General features: G+C 52.0%; 1 protein-coding gene across 3 annotated transcripts in view; it reads left to right on the top strand.

Annotated features, from left to right (window-relative positions):
• The window catches only part of AXIN1 (axin 1), a 59,053-nt gene that overhangs the window by 26,385 nt on the left and 15,304 nt on the right, over positions 1-17,364 (top strand). For all 3 annotated transcript variants that reach the window (XM_057748611.1, XM_057748613.1, XM_057748612.1), the window contains exons 3-4: positions 12,364-12,504; positions 15,444-15,540. In XM_057748611.1, the coding sequence (XP_057604594.1) occupies positions 12,364-12,504; positions 15,444-15,540 (238 nt within the window). The remainder of the gene's footprint in view (positions 1-12,363; positions 12,505-15,443; positions 15,541-17,364) is intronic.

Genomic DNA, 17,364 nt, shown 5'->3' with positions numbered 1-17,364 from the left:
GACACCCGCCAGGCAGGTTTAGCCCCACATGCTGTGTGTGCACAGGACACGTACAGCTGCCATAGCACGAGGTGCCATGCTCAGTGTTCACTCTGCAGCAGGCCCATGTTGCTGGGGACGGAAAACAGGCCCACAGGTGCACCTGTGCTGCAGCTCTCCCACCCCCAGTGGCGGTTCCCATCCTCTGCTGGCCTTGGGTTCCCAGCAATGTGGCGGTGCCCCACCCTCCAGGCAGCCTCCGAGGGCCACAGGCTTGGAAAAGCAGTGCTGAAGGGGCCTGATGAGGCCTGCGCTGTGCTCCGAGGTAGCGGTCAAAGCCAGGGTTAGGCCAGTGACAGAGAACACTGTTGGACATCCCAGCATTGAAGGAATGTCAGACTTGCACCTTGGTTCTTTGGAATGTAAAGTTTTGTGGTGCCACGTGCAGCTGTGTTGGTAATAATACAAAGATAAACATTTCCATGGTGAACAAAGACTGGCAAATAAGAGCAGCTCAGGCCTTTTGTTTTTACAGGGTCCACCCTATGTACATATGGAAACAGTGGATGTATCTTATGTAGTTGGACTTTCTCATAAGGTGGTCAGGGTAAGTTCATTTGGATACAGTGAAACAACTTTAAAAAGAAAATCCTTTTGAAATATTGTGAAAGAAAGCTTCATAAGCAGAAAAATCACTCTTATAAAAGCAAAGTACCTAAAGAATGTGTTTCTCCCTCAGGTTTTCACTTTCTGGACAGATTTCTATGCACTGTGTCAAGGAAAGCAGACACGGGTGTCCTGTTAGCTTAGAGAAGGGTTGAGGATTACCTAGTGATGTTACAAGGTGAAGAGGGTGACCCGAGGCTTGGAATTTCTAATTTCTGAATTACTTCAGACTTTGACTTTGTATCCGGTTTGGTCTTGTAGCTTCAACCCGAGAGCTGGTCTCCTTAGCAGAGTTCTGTGGGGTCTCGGAGTTGCAGCCCTCATCCTCCTGCTTGACTTCAGGTTGTTGGCTGATGAGAGATTCAGACCCCTGTTAAAGAGGTGATGGGTCTGCCAGGTGACCCGCTATTTTGAAATCAACAAGGACCCTTGTCTAGAGTCTCTAGCCTGGTTTGAAAGACCTCAGGGGGCAGGCATAGATAGCATCTCTGTTAATTACTCTGAATTGCCTGCAATTTGTTGGAAGTTGCAACAAATTGTAAATGTTTATTGTGACTGAGTTTGTGAAGTGTGATTGGCACTTCTTTGAGAAACTGGTAAATTCCTTGGAGCTTGTTTGAGTGGTCAAAGCTGGAAAGGGGCTGAAGGGTGCTGCCCGATGCAGGCTGACCCCCATCATTGAAATGAGAACGATTCATTGAAAATCATGGTGGCAGATTCTGTGAAAGATTTTTTGTTCCACTTTTTAAACACAACCACATAAAGTTGCTCTTCGTCAAATCCATGTAACCTAAAAATCTGATGTGACACATTTGTGTAAGTCCAGGTCCTGAAGAGATTTCCACTGACATTTGAGAAACTGGTTGTGAGCAGAGAAAAGCTGATTTAAATGTGCAGAGTTTATGCTAAGCAGAGAGGAACGGGGTTTCTGGTTTGGTCTGTCACCATGTTTGAACTCGCGTTGGTGAGTGCCAGATGTGACTTCTGTAAAGCGCTTTATAATTTTCAAAATGTTCTTCATATATATTGTTCTGTAGATATCAACAACTACTCTGCAGCAATAAACATTATTATCAAAGTTATATAAGAAATATGTTTGGTGCAGTAAAATTTAAAAATACAGATAAGTGAAAAATGATCTGATACTGCTCTGAGGTAGCACTGTTCTGTGTGGATCCCTCCAGAGTCTCCCTGGCACATGTGTAATCTTCTTTTCCCTGCGAAGATGGGCTCCTAATCCACCTACCCCACAACATGAATCTTCAACCATTAAGGTAAAGAGTTACTGGTTTTCGTAGCATAGCTATATACAAGAATTGTGACAAAGAGGAAATTATAACAGGTGGGACACCCCCTCCACTCCCGCTTTCTCCTCTGTGAATCTTTCAAGTCAGGAGTGCTTGGCTTCCCTAAATGTGGTGTCCTTTTGACTTTAGAGCCTTGAATCTGCTTCGTTAAGCATCTTACAGGAAGTTAGATGGAATTGTGGGATTTGACTGCGACCTGCAGGCTTTACCACACAGCCTTCTCGCGCTCCTTGTGCGGGTCACTGTGCAGCACGGCGTGGGGGCCCATCTGAGGTGAGGGCTTTCTGCATCGAATGGCCCTCAGCATTGCCTTGTGTGTGCTGTTCTGTAGGATGCTTGGACCCCTTTCAAAGAGGCGACCCTTGTTGGTCCACTTTACAGGGGAGGAACCTGCCTAAGGTCAGTAGCTGGTAAGTGATAGTGAGGGCGGCTCGGGCCCTGGGGGCCACTCTGGGGCCAGGGTTCTCCACTGTCTGCCTCTTAGTGGGCAGGTATGACTGGCCCCCCCGGTGGCCACCATGCTCAGTCTGTGCTGTGCCTGTTCCGCAGAACATACCTCCTCTTGTCCAATTTTTGAGCCTAATGGCCTTTGATGTGTTGTACAACTCAGAGTTCAGTCACGGTGGTGGGTGGCATGTGCCAGCTGGGTAATAAAAATTAATAAAAGGGTAATAAAATAAGTAAATAGGAGTGTGGAACTGGGAGGCAGCCTCATGGCACAGGTACTGTGATGGCTGAGCAGGAAGCGCCCACCTGTGCCGCCAGGTGACTCCTCCCAGCCTTGCGTTTGCTGCATCCTGAGTTATGTCTGAGCTTTGTCAGGGAGGCAGTGTGCATGCCTTGTGGCCCCTGTTCAGTCTCAGAGATGACCTGTTCCTGCTCCCAGTGGTGACCCCAAGAGTCTGTCAATCTAAGCAAAGCTCATGATCAGTGTGTAAGTGAGGACATAGGGGAACTCTGCTAACCTTGGGCTGATCATTTGCACAGAGGCCAGCTTTCCTGTGAAATAAAGATTTTTATACTGACATTGGTCTGATTTCTACCACATTTTTTAGTGTAAACTTTTTGACCTTTGGTTGCAGAGGTAATAAGTTATTTGTTTTGTATGTAATAGCATCTGTGTGTGAATGAGGCAACATGCACTTAAATGTCACCGTGGCTCAAAAAAAATTAAAGCAAACTCTACATGTGGGTCTGTGCTCTGCATCTTGTAGAGGTTAATCTGAAATGAGGAAACTTCCATCCTCACCACCTGTGCCTTTGTGCTGGTAGTTTCTCTGTGGTTTTGAGGCCGCTGTAGTGTGTGAAAAGATGAACTTTGGAGCAAGTGGCTTTGTTAGTGAGCCACCCCGTCTGCCTTCCTCCTGATGGTCAGGGTTGGACGCGGGGGTGAGGCAGTCTGTCGGGGTCTGGGTGGGAGCTCCTCCCTCAGTGCTGGGTTCCCTGAGGGTGGGGGGAGAGAGCGCTGGTCTGGGTGCCCTTCCCCCACGTGATTCTAGACTACACCCCCTGCCACGGGAGCTGGTACAGTGAAGGGCAGGTGCCGGTCTTGACCGGCTGTGAGCAGCCGTGCAGCCCCCAACTCTGGGGACGGCCCAGGGGAGAATGGTTGCGGGTGGAAGAGAGCATGCCACGGCACCCCAATCCGTGGGCAGCACTCGCTGTGTGGACCGCAGGATGCAGGTGCCAGCAGAAGAACCAGAGGAGAGGGAGCATGTGCTCCTGTGCGGAATTCTAGAAAACACATGATGGGTAGGGGAGGGCTGCATGGGGGATGGAAATAGACACAAGGATGCGCGCACCCTCTCAGTCACTGTGGCAGCTGTGTGGGGTGGACATGCGTCGGAAGCCCTCACACTGTGCTCTGTAATTGTGTGCAAGTCATCATGTGCCTTCTCTAAGGGACCCCGGGTTTTAGGAGCGCAGGGGATGCAGCGTCCATGTCCCTGCAGGCTCGGCTGAGCAGACCAGATGGCAGCTCCCCTCTAAGATGGGGATGATAATCCCCCTGTTCACAGGGGGTGTACCTTTAACCTTTCTTGTGTTTGAATATACAAATGAATCATGTATTCTGAAAGTTAAATACGTGCGTTTGCTTAAGATAGAAGCCCTGGGGCAGAAGCAGCATGGGAAAGGTCAGCCGTGTTCTCTTTTACGCTCATTCAGCTTTGTAACGGTTCCTGCCCGTGAATCCTGTAACTATACTGTTTTCTGTGGGTTTACAAAACAGAGAACAGGAACCAGAGCCCACCTCTCCTGACACTTTTCCAGGGGAGCAGGCTGAGGCTGCCCATTCCCACTTAGCAGTGCGCGCGAGCTTGTGGGGCTCGTTCAGGGTCTGCTCTCCTTGGTTTACAGGTGAGGAAGCCATGTTTACAGGTGAGAAAGCCAGGCACGGTCACAGAACCTGCAGAAGGCAGAGGGTGGCCGGTTCCTGCTGACAGTGGTCAGGCTGGCCAGGCAGGTGGGGCGAGCTCACCAGAGTCTAGCCCAAGCCGCAGATGGCCTCATGCCTCGTCTGTGAATGATGGGGCAAGCCAGGGCCAGACCTCAAGACAAGGTTTCTGGCTTTACCTGTACCTTGAAGAGTGGATGGAGACCCCAGGGGAGGAAGGAACACTGCCCCCTCTGCTGCCCTAAACGAAGGAAGGCGGGATTCCTATTTCCAGGGCTAGGGTCTTCTGACCAACCCTTTAGTTGGAAACAGCTGTGGAGCCCGGATGAATTACGTAACGCTGTTGGAGGCACTGCAGTGTGGGAATTAAGGTAAGTGGCAGCCATGGGCTGTGGGGAGAGGCAGGTTGAGGGCCTAGACCTGCCTAGAAGGAAGGGCCAAGGGACGAGTGCACTTTGGCCTCTGCTCACTGAGGACCTCTGCTGCGGTTCCTTTGGTAACTGATGCGCACGTGGATGGTCCATTTGGGGAGGTGTGGCGTGGACAGGGCGGGGACAGCTGAGCAGCATGGCAGTCCCCTCCCTCCATCACAGTTCTGCCCTTCTAGGCTCCCTGGCTTCAGACCCTGAAGTGTCCGTGGCCCGGAGGGTTTTGAGCTCCTGGGTGCTGCGGGGCTGCACGTGCAGAGACGGTGTGGGCGAGCGTGGTGAGGGGTGCAGGGCCTGGGAAGCAGCGTGCGTTAGCCTTAAAGACAAGGTGGCTGCGCCACCACCTCCCTCCTGGTGGGCAGGAGGAAGGTACGTTTTCCTTAATGCCGAGGACCACAAGTGTGTGCATGGTTGGGTATGCTGTTTCAGCAGGTGGTATGCCAGTCACATTCAGGATGGTTTGTTTCGCCCAGAAAGTGTGACTCAGTTGCACTAATCAGTTAAAGGTCTTGACGGAGGAAGTGCTCTTAAGAGTGGACTTGCTGTCCCTTTGAGGTAGTGATTCCGGCTGGGTGGCAAGCCTCCCACCTGACGGCTCCCACAGTAGGCCTCTGTGAACAGCGTGCAGTGCTGCATCTCCAACACCGCCGTGTGAACAGGGACCCCCACAGCACCCAGGCCAGCCCCGCCACACGTAGATATGGGCCTGGGACATGGTGAGGCTTGAACTCAGTGAGAAGTAGGTATTGGGTGAAGATGGGAGTGACTTCCTGGGAGTTGGGCCCTGCCAGTTCCAGCACGTGTGGCACTGAGCAGAAGGATTGTGAGTCGAGACCTGAGGCTGCCATGGTTGAACATGACTCCAGCATCCAGATTCAGGAAGTGGGTGGCAGGGTGCTGTGTACTGGGTCTGGGAGGGCTCCGGAGGGCTGTGCTGAGCCCATCAAGTGGGCCTCGTGTCTGACCAGTCGGGGAAGCCACGCAGGCTCTGTCTTTCTTCTGGTCCCTGTTTATTTTCTTTGTCTGAAATGACCTTACTCACTGTTCACGTCCCTGCCCTGTCCCACACTGTTTCGTTGGCTGTGTTCCCAGTGACACCTGGCACGGAGACAAGTGCCTTTCTTGCTAACCTCAGGTTTAGCTGGGCCATGTGCCCGGCGAGTGAATGCTTTGTGTGCCCTGTGCCACTCCAAAGCTTTCGCCTGCCAGAGGAGTGGTGGGCACTGCTCACCACAGCAACTTCGTGTGGGCCAAGGCCCAGTGCCTAGCAAGGACCAGTATCCTACAGGCAGATTTGAGAAATTAGGGGCCAGTAGAATCACAAGTAAAATTCTAGGGGGTACTCGAGGTAACTGCACTTTTATGTGGCCAAATTACGACATTAAAAAAAAACAAACTAGGACTTCCCTGGTGGCGCAGTGGTTAAGAATCTGCCTGCCAATGCAGGAGACACGGGTTCGATCCCTGGCCTGGGAAGATACCACGTGCTAGTGGAGCAACTAAGCCCATGTGCCACAACTACTGAGCCTGCACTCTAGGTCCCGTGAACCACAGCTACTGAGCCCACATGCCGCAACTGTTGAAGCCCCCGCACTTAGAGCCTGTGCTCCGCAACAAGAGAAGCCACCGCAATGAGAAGCCCACACATCGCAACAAAGAGTAGCCTCCTCTCATTGCAACTAGAGAAAAGCCCATGTGCAGCAACGCAGAGCCAAAGCAGCCAGTAAAAAATAATTTAAAAAAAAAACTGTACCTTATTGGCCTCTCAGAGACCTGCCACCTTGCTCAGGAGAGACAGTTTGTGATGGAGATGTCTGGTCCCTGGCGTTCCCTCCAGGCCGACACGAAGGTGAGCGGCACAGAGACTGTCTCGCTCCAGGAACAGGAAAGTTTGCTTCTCAGACTGCGCGTGTGAAGTGGCTGCAGGACGGGAACCTGAGTGTGTTTCTGGAATTCTGAGCAAACTTGGTCAGCCACTTAAGACAATACTTTGTGCCAGAAGAAACAGGAGCATAATGTGAAGCATAATACACTGTGTGCCTGAATTTCTGAGTGAAGAATCACAAGACTTCTACTCAAGGATGCCGACCGATGAGGTGAAAGATGTGCTTCTGTGAGGCCTTAACCCGCTGGGCTCTGCAGGGCTGCATAGGGAAAGCACACAGGCCGGGCTGCAGGTGGTGGGGCTTAGACGTCTGATCAACATTCCCCCAAGAGTGGTGCAAGGTAGGAATCCTCTTTCATCCACAGGATTTCCAAGGGGTAGGAAGTCTCCCTTTAAAGGGAGGAATCACACTCCTGGTATTGGACGACCAAGCAGTTCAGGGCAAACTGTTGAGAATAGCTAGAAAAGCTGGGAACGGGTTTTCTTTTTAATCGGATAGAAGCTTTTGGAGAATGAACCAAGCAGGAAATAGTGGCAGCCCCGTCTGGAGAAGGGAGCCCAGGGGGGCTGGCTGGAAAGTGTGGCTGGCCCTTGGGCTCCAGGGAGTGGTGCCTGCCTGGGAGGAGAGGGCCCTCTGACTCTCCCAGTTCCTAACTTTGGATTAAGGTGGCCGGATTGCTAGCGCCCCAGCCACAGGCAAGAGTCAAATGCGTACCCACTGGGGAAGAAAGCGTCACCCTAGGCAGCCAGTTTAGAAAGGTTTTCACACAGTGTCTGGCTCTCCATCCAGAATAACCAAGGACTGAATGAAAAACAGGCATTCAAGAATACAAGACAGTGAGGTAAAAAATGAGGGAGAGGAAGCCTTGGGGATCCAGGTCAGGGGGTTTACAGATATCTCCTTGTGAAGATCTGTCAGGGCTGGAGCGGGCAATGGGGGGGTGTCCACAGACAGACTCTGGGCTCTGGGAGGAGCAAAGATGCAAGGCATGGATTGTAAGCCTCTGGATAAAACAAAAGTCCACACTGATAGAAATACATGTGGGAGGAGGGAAGTCAGCCTTACGGTACATAGGATCCAGCTGATAAATACAGATCAAGTGATGGGTATGAATAGAATTTGTATATAATCTCAAAGTATCTCAGCCACAAATTACTCCTTTTTTTAAAATAGATAATTTATTTTTTGGCTGTGTTGGGTCTTCATTGCTACGTGTGGGCTTTCTCTAGTTGTAGCGAGTGGGGGCTACTCTTCACTGCAGTGCTCGGGCTTCTCATTGCAGTGGCTTCTCTTGTTGTAGAGCACGGGCTCTAGGCATGCAGGCTTCAGTAGTTGCAGCACATGGGCTCAGTAGTTGTGGCTCACGGGCTCTAGAGCGCAGGCTCAGTAATTGTGGTGCACGGGCTTAGTTGCTCCATACCATGTGGGATCTTCCCGGACCAGGGCTCAAACCCGTGTCTCCTGAATTGGCAGGCGGATTCTTAACCACTGTGCCACCAGGGAAGTCCCACAAATTACTTCTTAATCACAAAGGAAAAATAATAAATTTAGAGTGGAAACACTTGGCAGGCACTGGGTTTGCTGCCAATATTGGGACCGCCGATATTGGGACCATCGTGTTTATCTTAAGGTGATATGGCATCGCTTCTGTGATGTTCTGTCAGACATGGAGATGCAGGTCTCATGTGAGACGTTCTGTGGATGAGTGGCCTGGGCTCTTGAGAGTGTCACATCAGGAAGGGTGTGGACTAAGAGCCAGGTTGAAGGAGTCTGAAGCTGTGACAGTCAGTGCACAGCTGTGGCCTGGATCTTGAAACATAGAAATTAGTTCCAGAACTGCTCCTGGGGCAGTGGAGGAGGTCCGAGCTTGGCCTCCCATTCAGGGTTGAGCTGCCTCTTGCTCTTGGTTTGTCCTGTGTCTGTTCACTGAGTATCCTGGTGTGGGTTGATGTGGCCCTCTGCCCTCAGGCACTGCGCCTGGAGGAGAGCCCGCCTAGGGTGGGGGTGGGGGTGGGCAGGGCCGGCACCTCTTTACCTTCCCAGGAGCAGCGAGAGGTCCTTGATGAGAAGTGACATTTCAAAGTGCCTGGGTATACAGACGTCTCTTAAGACCCTGCTTTCAATTCCTTTGGCTGTATACCAACAAGGGAAATTGCTGAATCATATGGTAACTGTTTAAATTTTTAGGAACTGCCATACTGTGTTCCACAGAGGCTGTACCATTTTACATTCCCACCAAAAGCTTACAAAGTTTCCTAGAAACAGAAAATGATTACCAACCAAAATTCCAACCCAGTAAAAATACCCGACAGTAAAAATAAAGGGGAAATCAAGACAGTTTCAGACCAGCAAACACTGAGAAAGTTGTCAGCAGCAGCCCCTTTACTAAAGGACATATCTAAGGGTGTTCTTCAGGCAGAAGGAAAATGCTGTCAGGTGGAAACACCCAAAGCAGGAAGGAAAGGGTGAGTATGTGGGTAACTCAGTGAGTGTTGTCATGATAGAATCATACTGATGATGTCTTTTGGGATTTAAGACATTGCATAGAATTAGAATCCAGGATATCAACAGCACATGAGTGTGTGTGGGAGGTGAGTGGAGTTAATTCTTTTTTTTTGGGGGGGGGGGGGGCGGAGGCGTGTGGGATCTCAGTTCCCTGACCAGGGATGGAATCCATGCCCCCTGCAGTAGAAGTGCGGAGTCTTAACCACTGGGTGGCCAGCATGTTAGTTAGTTAGTTTGAGCGTATGTTGTCTGGGAACAGGTCCAGTGCTGCTAATTGGACCTTGAAGAGTCAAGGGCACCCATCATAATCTCCAAAGGAGCCTCTGAAAGTAGAGTGAAGGGGTTACCTTGTTAGAGGGGGGAGATAGAAAATAAAGTATTCCAAGAAAAGGCAAGAAAGAACTCAAGAAAATAGAACAGCTGTGACAAACAGAAAGCAAACAAGATGGTGGATCCACTCTCTGTAACCACACTGAATGCAGCAGGACCAACGGAAGCATTTAAAAGGAAAAACGGTCAAACCGGAGCTTGAAAAGGCTAGCTGCTTACAGAGGACACACAGAAGTAAAAGGATCTAGGAAGGTTGAGTGTGAAAGGATGGAAAGCAAAATCCCGCCAGCAGCAACCCCAGAGAGCAGGTGACGGGGAGGCCGGACGGTCCCGGCGGGGCTTTGTTCTGAGGACTGGAATCTACAGAGAGGTTAGATGTTTCCCTGGATGCCGCGTCTGGGTTCTGCTTCTTGGCCGTCTTATGGGGAGCAGCCCGGCGTCCCCTGTGTAACATTTCCCAGAACTTCCTTTGTCGCGCTGCAGCCTGCATCACCTCTGTCCTGAGAGCCAGCCTTCCTGTCCACGGTCAGCACCTCCTCCCTGTTCTCTCTCGACGGCCCTTTCCTTCCCTTTGTGTCTGGACTTGGAGTTGTGTAGGTAGTGGGGTTTGCTCTGTACTGGAGGTTGTGGAAAGGATCCATGTTTTTCCTGCTCTTCTCCCCAAAGCTGGGTTTTCTGTATACGTGAAAGACACACCTGGGGCCTGTCAGAGGAGGGAGCAGATGGCCCCAGTGTGTCAGTCTCAGGCTCGGTCCTGCCCTTGTCGGGGAAAGTGAAGGCGGCTGAGGGTGTACAGTGTGCTGGCCATGATGTAACAGGGGCACTGAAGAGCAGCTCAGTGCTCCCTGTGATCTGAACCCAGTGCAGTGGCTGCTACAGTGACAGTATTGGTGGTTTCGTTTTTAAAGAACCAGAGGAACAGCAGTGTGCCTGAGAAAGAGTGTGATGCTGCAGACATCTGCTGCACATCAGCATGAACACAGGACCAGTTGCAGGTCCGCGTCTGTGAAGGTGTCACCATCCCTTCCCATAAGTCTCTGCGGTCCTGCCGCTGCCCTTATCTGTCTGGAACACATTGGTGGCCTCCAAGGATGCCATCAGGCTGCCGTGGGTGGGTCAGAGTGACCGTGGTGCATGGCGTCTGACCCTCTGCGGTGTCCCTCTGTGGCATGGGGATGATGAGCACCTGATTCTGAGCTACTGTGGTCTTGGTGGTGGAACAGGAGAGGCGCTGTGGCTGCACTGTTTGTGCTCAGTGGGGCCTCTCCAGCTGCGCTACCCGGCCCAGCCTACGTGCCCTGCATGACAGGTGTCTGAGATAGCAAGGTGCCTGGTCCCATTGTCTTATTAAAGTGCCTTTTCCTGAGCGTGTGCAGAGCGTGAACCGTGGCTTCCAGAGATTCTGTTCTTCCAGCAGTGGGCATCCACACGGGGCTCTGTCGACTGAGAAGCGTTCTGGTCCCTTCTGCTCCCGCACCAAGGACACAGTCCAGGGGACAAGGTGTCTCCTTCCAGGTCCCCATGTCAGTGTGGCTGCGTTGACAAGTGCCCCTCCCAGAGCGAGGCTGGAGTCAGGGGTGTCTGCATGGGCTCGATGGCCTCTCAGTCACATCCCACCTTCACCGTGATCCATGGGGACTGGCCAGTGTTGCTTCCATGGAGGCTTCGGGACGAGGAGGCAGTGTGGGGAGCAGCAGCTGAGGGGCCAGTGGGGCCGTCATGGGGTGAGCAGAGCAGCATAGACTCCGGAAGTCGATGCATGTGCAGGGAGTTAGATGTGAAAGTGCCTGTGCAGCACCAGTGCTAATGGCAGGCTCTCCGTCTTGATGCAAGGGAGTGGGTAGGTCTTACACGCACATATTTCAGGTAAAGGTCAAAATTAAAAAAAACTATTGAAGTATTTGAGGAAAAACAGAAGAATATAATCTTTGAACGAGGAAGGCCAGCCTATGTAAGATACAAAAAAAATCCATAAAGGGAAAGATTGGTAAATCTGGTTTGAAAGAAATAAAAAACTTTTGTAACATCAAGATCAACATAAAGTTAAAAAGTGACATTTAAGGGAGAAAATACTTTTTGCCTATGTAACCAGAGATTAATAGTAAGAATATTTAAAGGCATCTATAAATCACCAAGAAACTCAGAAACAGTCCAATAGAAAATGGACAGAGGTATGAACAGATAATTTAAAGAGGAAGGAATTTAAGTGACACCTCAAACAGCCAGCCTGACCATCAGCCAGGGAAATGCAAACTAAACCTAGGTGTCAGTTTCTGGCCAGTTACATGACCGGTGGTGTTGAGTCCCACCCAGGGAGTGCTGGATGGCCACTGCTTACGGGAGGAAGTGGCCAGGGAGCAGCGTGACAGCCACTGTTAAACTCATAGGTCCCTTCACCCTCCACCCCGCTTGTCCATCCTGTGGCAGTTCTCAGACTCGTGCACAGGAGTCCTGGCCAGGTCCATGACCCTCGTGAAGGGGCTATGGCACCAGTGCTGCTGCTGCGCTCACGGGGCAGGTGGTTTTGTGGCTAAGGGAGTTTGCAGGCTGTGCTCTGTAGGAGCAGGGGGAGCAGAGCAGCTGTGCCCCGTTTCTAGTCGTGTGCATGAAAGCGCCAACCCAAATAATGCTCTGTGTGTTCATTTAGATGTCTGCCTAAATGCGGAGGGAAGATGTGGGTGGTGCCCATGTTCCTGGTAAGAACAGCGGGGCAGGAGGCAGGGTGGACACACTGGCCCTTTCTGCTCTGTGTCTTCTGAGTTGTTTACATCTGTAGTTCACGTGTTGGGTTATCAGATGGTTCTGAATGTTGGATTAATGCACAAGGATGTTGTCCAGCAGCTGCTAATGTGCCTCTTTGTTGGCAGGTATGGATCCTGGCGGGAGCCTGTCAACCCCTACTACGTCAACTCCGGCTACGCCCTTGCCCCAGCCACCAGCGCCAATGACAGCGAGCAGCAGAGCCTGTCCAGTGATGCTGACAGCCTGTCCCTCACTGACAGCAGTGTGTAAGTGCCCCTGCCCGCGAGAGCAGCACCTAAGGCGGCAGCTTGGGCTGTCCCAGCAGGACCGTCTCCCCAGAAGCTGTTTCAGGGTCCACGCTGGCAGGGTGCCGGTGCATCTGCATTGCAGGGAGTGTCTCTAGAAATCCTCAAGGAATCCGGAGCCGAGGTTTGTGGTAGTTGCTTCCCTCCAGGCCAAGGCTGCTGGCAGCCCAGGTTCTGCGTCTCTCTGGTGTTCATGTCTGAGCCGCAGCCAAGGCTGGCCAGCCCCAAGGGCGTCTCCAGTCTGTCCTGCCCTGTGCTCGCGCTCCTTTAATCTAGAAGCCATCCCACCCACTCAGCAGTGCCTGTCATCCCCTCAGTGTGGTTCTGTGCCGGCTCTTGTGCCCAGTGGCTCAGGGACGGCTGCCAGGGCCCACGGGAGCCACATTGAGCCTCTGGGTCCCTCAGTGGTAGCAGTGGGCCTCTTCCTTCATCGTCCTCTCCAGGGAAGCCCTCCCTTGAGGGAAAGTACTTGTTTCTGACACCTTTCGTTTTGGTTCAGCCAGTGACTTTGGGGACCCATACACACGTCATAAGTTTGATGGTGTCAGACGTCTGTGTCAAATCAGGGCATTGCCTGTCTGCCTGCTGGGGTCACGCAGGGCCCTGACTCCACTGCTCACTAGTGTCATGCTTGTCCAGCTTTCACTTGCATGCCATTTGCCGTCTGAGGGGAAGGTTCTGGCTGGGCTGAGGCCCAGGGCAGGAGGCAGCATTTGGCTGTGAAGCCAGCAGGTGTGGGCCCGTGGCTGTGGCTGTAGGTGTCCTGTCCCCACAAGAGCATGTGGGGTTTCTGCCCTGGCTGCTGTCAGCGGGTCGTGGGGACTTTATCCCACCCTGCTTAGGGTATGGAGGTCAGATAGGTTTAAATAAGAAGGAAGAGGCTGCTGAGCCCATCTTTGTAGGTGAGCAGGACTTTCCACAGAGGTCCTGCTTTGTGGGCCATCTTCTCCATTCCCTTAGTGCTGCCTGTGTCTTGCTTCCTATGCTGCATCCTGCTGACGGGATGGGTCAGGCCTCTGAAACGGGGCAGGACAGGCTGCTGACGGGACGGGTCAGGCCACTGAACAGGGACGGGACAGGCTGCCAATGGGACAGATCTCTGAGCAGGCTCCTGCAGCCCTGAGCCGTGTGCATCTGGCACCCTTTCTTGTCCCCTTTGGTGACCATACGGTGGAGGCGTCATTCCGTCAGGTTGAGCTTCTGTGGGGCATTTCTCATTCATTATTACATTTTCCTTTGTCTTCAATCTTTTGTATAAAATGTTGACATATTTTTAACAACTTATTTGAAATTACTGGGGTTTTAAACACTACCTGCCATGAATATAAGTATCGCATAAAAGGGTTCCAATGAGCTGCAGCCCCTCAGAACCCCCCAGGAGCAGCTGACAGCACAAGATCTATTTTCCTCTTCCCTGAAACTCTGTTACTACAATGACGATTAATCTTTTCATTCTTTCCAAGTAAAGGATGTGTTTGCTAAAGGGAAGATCTAAAATTTCTAAAATATTTTTTTCCTGATATTCTGTTCATCTTGGTTTACATTGAGACTCAGAAATGTAGGAATAGTCAAGAATTTTGAATGTAAAATTGTGGCAGATATTTGAATGTATAAGAGGAAAAAAATACGATTCATGTAAATTATTTCTGTTGGCAACTCAGTATTGCCTCCAATTGGTGAAGCGCTTCTTAGTCCGCTGACTTTGGGCACAGATTCTGAGGATAGTTGCCTGATCCTCAGAGGCATGTGGATTTCAGGTGCCTGGTCAGAGTACATGAGACACAGACAAGTTGGTGGCTCAGGACATCTGATCATGCCCTGGGTCATGTGAGGGCATTCAGATGCACTTGACACTCTTGTTCACTGATGCCTGTCTCCTTGAGCAGCCCGGCCACACTGGACCACTGAGCCAACTGCACTGTGGCACCGCCTGGGGCCCTGACAGCCAGGGACACCTGGGCACACCACAGCCTCTCTCTGCCCTGCTCTGAACCAAAGTGCACCCTTTCCACCCAGTCTGGGGTGCAGTTCTGCCTGTCCACGAAGCCGTGGAAATGTGGGTGTGTGTCTGCCCAGGATGAGGCTAGGACACACCAAGCACTGTGTGCTTGATGGCGCCTTCACTAGGCAGTCCAACAGTTGATGGACCTGCCCTGTGGGCAGTGCTTGAGAAGGAGGCGAGGGGTCAGGAATTGTTGGCACAGACATTCACTGCACCTGCTAGACAACTGGGAGGCTGGGGTCTTTCAGTAGCAGACGATCGGGAGGGCCATCCCTTCTGGCTGTCAGAGGTGGCAGTGCCACAGAGTCCTTCAGAGATGGACACAGGTCTCCTGCTGGCTGCTGTGCTCCCCGGAGTAGCTTTCAAATGGCAGGAGAGAGCTGCCAAGTTCTTAAGGGACAGCATGTGTGCAGTGAGCCACGTGTTGGATCTGCTACCTCTCTTGAATACATTTTTCATTATTTTAAAGACAGTATGTAATTTGATTTATATTTTTATCATGATCTTCAGAAGGGTTTATAACTCAAATTTACGTCAGGGAAAGTAATTTGAGCATTCGACAGAGAGATTACACTGCTTTACAAATTTATCCTGGAAGGAAGCAGAATATAGGAAACTCAGAAATCTCTTTCAACAGAATCTAGATTGTCTTGGCCACCCATTTTGCAGCCCTCCACTGTTTGCAGTCCACTTAGAGCACCCCTTCCAGGTAGGCGCACCACATCTTTCCTGGGCAATAAAGCAGGTGTCCGCTAACGTTTTCTGTAAAGGATCAAGTACAATCTCTGTCCTGTGTTCCTCCTCCGCTTTCAAAATATGAAAGTCATTCTTAGCCATCACACCTTGGTTGAGCCGTTCTGTTTGTGCTCACACTGGACTCTCTCTTTCTCCTGGATAGGGATGGAGTCCCACCTTATAGGATCCGCAAGCAGCACCGCCGGGAGATGCAGGAGAGCGTCCAGGTCAACGGGCGGGTGCCTCTACCTCACATTCCCGTAAGTTTGTCTGCACAGCCCTTCCCCTCTCCCTCTCTGAGGTCAGGGCTCGCCCGCCCTCTCGGACACGCGCCCACCCCTTCTGCCCCCTCTGACCAGGCCCCTGTGGCACTGACTTGGCTTCCCAGGAGCTCGGCTCAAGTCGAAGCACAGCACGCGGTCACCCGCATTCTCCCGCTGTGGCTGGAAGGGGCAGTGCCCACACAGTTGGTCCAGACAAGCAGAGACTGCCCTCCTCGCAGCCTTTCCTATTGTGTTAAATGAGGTGCTTCTCCTGGAGGTGGGATTGTGGCTCGATGCCCAGGCCTGGTCAGACTGGTGGCCGGTGGCTCTGTGGGGCAGCGTGGCAGTGTCCTGGTCCTGAGTACCTGTGACCACTGCTTGGTTTAGGATGAAATGAGGCATCGGCTGTCTGTGGCTGAGCCATGGGGCATCCTGATTTCAAAGCTGCCTCAACTTCATCTCTTGGATAAAAATAACAAGGTGGTATTGGTTCTCCTGATGGTAGGCGCTGGGGACCTTCACAGAGCCCAGTGCAGGGCAGGGCTGAGCAGAGAGTTCCTTCGCTGGTGACAGGAGGGATTAGCTGTCCTCATTTGGACACATTGACTTTGAGCGGGAAAGACCTTGCAGGGAAGATGCGGTCTCATTCCCTTTGGTGCCTCTGCAGTGCGGTGACTCGTGTCTGTCTCCCTGGTGATTTCTGTGCAGGGACAGCAGATACTCCTCAGAATGGTTGCTCACACCTGCCCTCTCTGTAAGGATTCCTGGGTTAGAGTTTTTTTTGCTTTTCTGTAGATGCTTTAATTTCCAAATAAGAAAAGTGATTGTGGTTGTGAAGAAAGCATTGTGTCACCTCCCAGCCAGCCTTTGGCACAGATGGGCCTGAACCAGGCACCAACCATGTCTGCTTAGGGACAAGTGGAAGATGCTGTGAGAGCTGTGTGTGCGCGTGTGCATGTACACGTATGCATGTGCATACGCAGGTGTCTGCCTGCAGGTGGCCTCCTGGGGAGCACCAAGCCAGCTCTTTGTCTGGAGCAGCCTGGGCCTGAGCTGAGGCCGTGGCCACACGTGTCCTCTCTGCTCTGCTCTGTGGACCAGGCTGGGCGGGGCGCAGAGGAGGTGCTTGGCATCTTGCGTCCTGGAAAGTAGGGGAGTAAGGGGACATGGGAGGGGTCACAGTCAGTGCCATGGAGTGGTGTCTGTGCGTGGATGCTGACATGATGGAGGGGTCGAGCTGGATGACGAGCACAGCATTGGCATCGTCCCCAGTGTCCCCTCAGAGGACATGTACTCCCAGGGAGAAAGCGAGTTTGCAGGAGGACCTGCCTGGGCTCCTGTGTCTGCGACAGGATGGTGAAGCTGCCCCTGGGAGGACACAGCCTGAGCTAAGAGCCGTCCTGCACAGGAACTGACCACTAACTCTCATAGGTCATGGGGTCATGAAAGTCCTGGAAAGGAGGCCTGAGAGTGGACTCAGCTGAGGCCACCGCACCTGCCAGGGTGACACTGGGGGAGGCAGGTCAGGGCTGGAGGTGCTCGTGTGGGAAAGTCCTTGTGTGTAGGAAGCATGCTGGCTTCTGTCAGATCCAGAAAAGACGTTCTTCATGTTGTTCTTGGAACTTGTCTGCAGGTTTGAGATATTTTCCAAAATAAAAATTTTTTAATTTGAAAAATTAAACGAAGTGTTAGACGAAAGCTACAGAAAGAGCCGGAGTAGCATGGGGGTGGGTCATCCGCACGCAGCACTGAGGGTGCGGAGAGGACAGGGTGGCCCAGAGCTGCGTGCTGCCTGAGCAGCTTCCAGAATTGGAACAGCGG

This window comes from Hippopotamus amphibius, chromosome 9 (genome assembly GCF_030028045.1).
Source record: "Hippopotamus amphibius kiboko isolate mHipAmp2 chromosome 9, mHipAmp2.hap2, whole genome shotgun sequence".
NCBI classification, from domain to species: Eukaryota; Metazoa; Chordata; class Mammalia; order Artiodactyla; family Hippopotamidae; genus Hippopotamus; species Hippopotamus amphibius.
This window is presented reverse-complemented; position numbering and strand designations above follow the sequence as displayed.